The sequence below is a fragment of the Aythya fuligula genome, chromosome 6, assembly GCF_009819795.1.
Source record: "Aythya fuligula isolate bAytFul2 chromosome 6, bAytFul2.pri, whole genome shotgun sequence".
In the NCBI taxonomy this organism is placed as follows: domain Eukaryota; kingdom Metazoa; phylum Chordata; class Aves; order Anseriformes; family Anatidae; genus Aythya; species Aythya fuligula.
This window is the reverse complement of record NC_045564.1, coordinates 13,698,109-13,704,281: the sequence shown is the minus strand read 5'-3', so window position 1 is coordinate 13,704,281 and position 6,173 is coordinate 13,698,109. Positions and strand designations below refer to the sequence as shown.

Below are 6,173 nucleotides of genomic sequence, written 5' to 3'. Positions count from 1 at the left end.
CCTAAAGAAGCTGCGTTGTGATTCAAGTCACATTGCTGATATGAAAAGTTGAAGCTGTTGCAATTGTAATCAGTATTTTGAAGGGGGCAGCAGTTTTTAAACATCAAAAGCATTAACATTAAAGGAAGCAAAGAAATTGGGGGCGGAGGGAAGTCCTCCACAAAAAGGCTAGCTTGCACTGATTCACTGTGTCACATTAGGCAGAAATACAGTTCTCTGTGTGTTGTCCTAGTGGGAAATACCTGATGATTGCTAAAATTTTAATGACTATGATTGTGCAAGCAGGCTGCACCAAAGGGCCTGCACTGCTCTATTGGATGATTACCTTTCCTCCCCCAATTCTTAAAGCAGAATGGATGGCAGTTTCAGATTGAATATATATTTTCCATCTGCTGAATAGTTGTTTTTGTTCATCTGTTTGAGGTTAACTATGCACGTACTAATCAAACCCACTACTTCCTTTCTCGTAAAACCAAAACAAAGCTTCATATTACTTTCAGGTACAGCATCTGGGATCAAAGCTATATATATACACACTGACTCTGTGTGGGTTCAAACATTTCGAAGATTCAGTATCCTGAAAGGTGTCACCTGTTTTCCAGTCCTTCTGGGAGTTCCAGTTTGTCTTAACGTCTGAAGGCATCAGACACCTTCAGTCCCTTCAGCATCTGTCCCAGCGCAGGAATGCTCTCAATATTGATCACCGTGGGATTTCTCTGCACAGCCACTGCCATTGCAGAAGGTGGGTAGATGAAGGAGGCAAGGTAGCCAGGGGTATCTGCATTTTCTCAGTTTCACATCTTTGTAGGACAGGGGCTGGGTACAAGAGGGAGAGGGAGATGACATGGAGCCTCTTCGCAGGACAGACTGAGAACTGAGAGGTGTCTGGAAAACCAGACGCAGACTTCAGAGCAGAGGCATCTGCAGAGAGGCTGGGCAGGATTCAGAGTAGCTCAAGAAGGGAGAAATATTTTGACAAACTAGGCCTCGTGAGTGAAGCTGGCAGCTGTTGATAAGGCAGAGACAGAGGTTGGAATGGATGGAGAGATTTTACTCCTCTCTCTCCCAAATTCTGGCACTGAAGAATTGGGGAAGATAAGCCCTGACCACAAATGGACTGATATAATATGAAATCCAATACTGTGTCCTGACAGCTTTTAAAGAAAAAATAATTGCATTCCCATACTATAGTGGGACAGAGTACAGCAGTTGTAAAAGGTAGCCAGTGGTACACTAGTTTCCCCTTAAGATTTGTTATGATTTTTTTTCAGTATGTTTACCAGGCTTTGCTGTGCATTTCTGTGCTGTGGCTTAGGATATGGATGCTATTGCTGTACAGTGGCTTGGGAATAGCTAGTGCAAAAAGATCAAAATCAAAAGAAATGCAAATACAGTTTCTGTTCAGTTTTACTGTTACCCTAATGTTTCTGGTTTGGGCAACAAGTGATTGCTGAGATTTATAATATAATTTACAGTAATTAAAGCACTTCAGCGTTTCTAAGTATATTAATGGTGCCACTATGTGAATTGTGGTTGTTGGTTTATTTTTGAAAGAGTTTATCAGCATTTCTAGGAGTTACCCATGGTTGACAGGGTGTGGTAGGACACTCCTCCTATTGCACAGGTTTCAAGTAAATATTACATGACTGCAGATAATTTCTTGACAGTTCATTTACTATCATGTCCTTTGCTTCCTTACAGTAATGGAAGTGTCTCAGCCAGCAATGGTGCTAGCCAACAGGCAAGGAGTTGCCAGCTTGGTGTGTAAATACAAGCACATCGGGAATGCAAAGGAAATTCGAGTGACTCTGCTGAAACAGACGGGTGACCAGTTCACTGAGATCTGTGCTTCAACCTACACGACGGAGTTTAAAATGTTCAGCGTGGAAGAGGTCATTCAGTGCCGTGTTAGCCCTAGCCGAAACAATGTGACCCTCACCCTCACCGGCCTGCAAGTTAACGATACTGGTCTTTATGTCTGCAAGATGGAGCGGATGTACCCCCCACCCTATTTTATGAACAAGGGCAACGGGACACAGCTCTACGTGATTGGTAAGCCAAGCAGCTTTACAGAACTGTGGCACTCCCAGCTTAAGGGTGTTGCTATTATGCCTCAGAGATCTTCAAAGTTCTATTTGTAAGAAGTGTGGTTGGACACTTATTCAAGCTTTGAGAATCGTGCTCTTATTCCTTTAATGTCTCCCTGTAGATACCTAAAGCAGGTGTATTCACAGGCATGCAATGTATTTAGTAATGTATGAGCATTGGACAGCATAAGCAATACCATACAGCGTATATGCTGTGTCCAGGCAGGAAGGCATGTAGGTGCTGAAACAGCAAAGCTAAGATGTGTGTTCTTCTGCAGATAAAACTATTTTCCTTGGAAGTTGAGTGGGCAGGGACTCACAGCTCAGTCATGGTAGTATCTTGCAATAGTGCAGGTTAGAGAAAAGCAGTGTGGAGGCTAATCTTTGACTCCAGGGGATTCCTTATGTTGTGTCCGGGCAGTAAGGAATGTAAGTGCAGAAACAGCAAAGAGTAAGATGTATGTTCTTCTGCATGTGTAACATGACTTGTGTGATACGATATATTTTAGATCCAGAACCGTGTCCAGACACTGCCATATATCTCTGGGTATTAGGAGCTACTGCCTCAGGATTCTTTCTTTACAGCTTCATCATCTCAGCTGTTGTCGTGGGCAAAGCGGTAAGTCCTGTCAACTCAGCCCCATCCTGCTAATAATACTCCTCTGTGTGCCAAGGAAAAGGAGAAAGAACTGAGAAGAGGGAAGAATGTTGGGAGCAAAGGCATGGGGGTGTTCTGGCTCCCTTTTACTGGTGCAATGCAGTGCTGTTACAATAATGCAAGATGAGATCTTCCTGGACCTACCGTGACAACTTGTTCATGGATCAGTTGTGTTGCCAGAGTACCAGAAAGCAGCCAGCTTCTATCAGCTGGACTGATCCTTGGCTTACGTTTGGATGCTTAGAACAGGACGGAGTCTTGGATGCTTCTGGAATCAAAGGCAACAGACTTCAGGTGTACAGAGGCATGAGAAACCTGGGTTGCCCTTTTTAGTGTGGGTCTGGTGTGCTCAGCCTGTTAGAAATAAAACTGATGCCAAAGCATAAAACCAAAAAGTACTCCTGCCCTGTATTTTTCAATCCACCCTTGTCCCTAGAAGCCAAATGAAGCAGTAAGGTGTCAACATTCATAGGTTTGAACTGTTGCTGGACTCTGCAGCAAGAGCAGTTTCAAAGTGCTAACTGAATAGTAGGACTCCATCTTTTCCTAAACAGCCACGGTAACTCCTGATTATCCCTCAAATAGTCTTAATGGATCTTCTACAAAGAGAGGTGAATGGGAAAGGTGTCTAGAATATGTTTTACTCGCTAAAGGCAGTACACCTAGCACTCTTTAAAATGTGCTCATCAGTGATTACACTGCGATTACTTGTTCATTTTTGTGTCTTCCCATATTTTACAGATACAGAGAAGACGACGTCTCACTACTGGAGTCTATGTGAAAATGCCTTCTGAAAAGCTAGAGAAAAAAGTGATTCCATTTCACATCACTGTGAATTGAAACAGGGAGAGGGAGCCTGTTTCCTAGCTGGGGTGGAGAATCTGCTAACTGACTTAAGTCAAAGAAATAAAATTTGTTATCTTATTACAAAGGTGTATGGGAAAGAGAGATAATATTCCTTGTAACTTCTATGGTTCGGAGGAGAATAAATATAGTTTATGCATTAATATTTCAAGGTTAACCCTGTTACATAAAAATGGCTACATTAGGCCATTGATTCTTTGAGTTGTATTGTACCAATATGTAGTCTCTATATATATGCATATATATATGTATAGCATTAAGTGCTATTGCTGTTGCAGCAGAACATCTTATTGTTAAATTGTGCCATATCTACTGATCAACTGAGATCCAAACACTATTAAGACAGAAGCTCGTGTGTCATTGCAAGGCTAATCCTACAGGTCTGGGAGGCAGAGGAGCACACTAATGTACAAAGGAATGTTGACTTGTTTCCGTGCAGTGCTATTTATTGGTTCCATTTCTTGCATTAGTGCTTTGCGCTTCAACAGAGGCATCACTGTAGGCTGGCAGTGATGATACTGCTGCTCTAAAAGCCTGATCTCAGCACCTTTCTCTGGCATTGTGTCCCAGCAGTGCTGCGCTGGAGTTAACATTGATGATATCTGAGCCAGTGCTTGGACAGAAAAGCTGCCCAGCTGGAGACCTCTTAAGCTGTTGCTGGGAAGATGTTCCAGCTCTGCTGGGGCCTCACATTTTACAAATGCTAAATTAGCATCTATCCAAAAGGCAGAAGTATGTTGCTGTGTTTATCTGATTCTATTTTCCATGAAAATACCAACAGTGTATAATCTTGTTTATTAGTTATGTACCATTCAATAAAAACCTTGAAGCTTTGCCCAAATTCAAGTTCATTTCTTATTCACCATTCTCAGAAGCAACAGGAAGTGGCTACATGTTAGAAAGCAGCGATGACAAGATGAACCTTTCCCCTCTGACCCTGTGTTTTGCCTTTCTGAGGAGCTTGTGTGCTCATGCCAACACTTACTTTCTCAGCCCTCCTCCTCAGGGGTCACCATTAAAATCTGCCAAGTCTTCTGTTTATTTAGTTAGAGGCGCTGTGATGTGGCTCGCAGACGCTACCAGCCGCCTTTACGCTTCCAGCAAAGTTACTTGCTTGCAGAAGGTAACAGTAACGACTTTGGTAGCATCTCCGTTACCTGTTTATACAAAAAGCTAGTTCTAGTTTCAAATCCTGTTTTCTTTGCACCTCCTTGACACTCTCACTCACTTAATGCTACCTGACACACAAAGCTTTTAGAGCTTAAAACCATTTGAGAATTCTCAGATCTACCGTTTTAATTCTTTGTGATCAAAATTTCACCTTACAACCCCAAAACTTTGCAGAATGTACCTCTGTTTAACAGTTGTGAATGCATCTTTTTGCCTCAGTAACTGGGTGATCAAATCCCCACAGCCCCCTACATTGCTCCTGCAGCAGCAGCAGCTTGCAGGACACCAAATCTCATTGCTCTCTTGGTTAGCTTTTTCCCTCTTCCCCCATTCATCTTCCACCAGCTCCCACTGTACAAATAAACATTCACCTTCTCAGTTTGCTACCAACTCAAACATTTGCAGGTGCCAACTGCTTTCCCAATGTTGACCTACAATTGTAGTGCATTGAGTAAAAGTAGCATCTGGTGACATGCTTTCTCTGAAGCCATTTTTTCATATTTTGACAACAGTCTGGGTTTTTCCCTAATTTTCCACTAGCCTGTTGTTCTGGGCGTTAAAAATGGTAAAAACTCACATGGCTGACCTCACTGCAAAATGACCAAATTTCTGTCTATTCAAGTGCAGTCTGCTAAGAGAAATGTGTTCCATGACTGGCAGAAACAGATTTGACCCACACATCCACTTGTTTGAGCTGTAAAACCTTCCAATAAATTTACCCTGGCAAAGCAAGAATAATTACTCGGGTCAACTTTTTTTTTCCCAGCACAGGAAGTAATAGCTCAGATATTCCCTGAATTGTGTCCAATTGCTAATCAGGAACCAAGTGTTTCTTCTTTTTCTCTCCCTTGACAATTTGTATGCACTACAACCAAGTGCTTCCTTCTCTTGAGCAATCTAAAGCAGCTCAAGTAAATGATTTTCTACATTTGTCCCTTCTGGGGGAAGGGATGCTTTGGGCCTCTGTCAACAATCTCATGACCTCTGGCCACAGCTGTGAATCTGTGTCACCATAGAATCCAAGTATAAATAATAATCACTTTCTTTGCTGGCAGGTAAGCTGACCATGGTTAGGCCTTCTGCATCCACCAGGACTAATCCCGCTCAGTACACTAGCATTTCCTTGAGACATGCAGCCTGTAACGGGCAGTGGAGAATTCTGACTTAAAAGAACTGCAAGTTGCTAAATTACCCAAATAGCGAAGATTATGTGACACCTGAGCAGAAACAATCATGTCATATACAGCAATAGCAGTATTTTATGTTTGCTCCTGCACTTAAGTAATTTCTGGTATGATGCTTTTTAACTATTGTATTGGAAATTAGTTGGCCTATATTCTCTATCTGTTCTGAACTTCTCTTCATTCTCAGTTGCTTCCAACCCAAACTTTTTC

At 42.2% G+C, this 6,173-nt stretch overlaps 1 protein-coding gene across 1 annotated transcript; it reads left to right on the top strand.

Moving 5' to 3' along the window:
- Positions 1-684: 684 nt before the first annotated feature.
- On the top strand, positions 685-3,585 carry CTLA4 (cytotoxic T-lymphocyte associated protein 4). The gene is made up of 4 exons (XM_032190620.1): positions 685-742; positions 1,702-2,052; positions 2,597-2,706; positions 3,487-3,585. Exons 1-4 carry the CDS (start codon positions 685-687, stop codon positions 3,583-3,585), a joined length of 618 nt encoding a protein of 205 aa, XP_032046511.1.
- Positions 3,586-6,173: the final 2,588 nt, after the last annotated feature.

What these genes read in the sequence shown, in the direction of transcription:
- CTLA4 (XM_032190620.1), top strand. Translation starts at nt 685, where the DNA reads ATGCTCTCAATATTGATCACCGTGGGATTTCTCTGCACAGCCACTGCC. An exon ending in AGCCACTGCCATTGCAGAAG is followed by an intron (nt 743 to 1,701) that starts GTGGGTAGATGA and finishes GCTTCCTTACAG; the next exon opens with TAATGGAAGTGTCTCAGCCA. An exon ending in GACACAGCTCTACGTGATTG is followed by an intron (nt 2,053 to 2,596) that starts GTAAGCCAAGCA and finishes GATATATTTTAG; the next exon opens with ATCCAGAACCGTGTCCAGAC.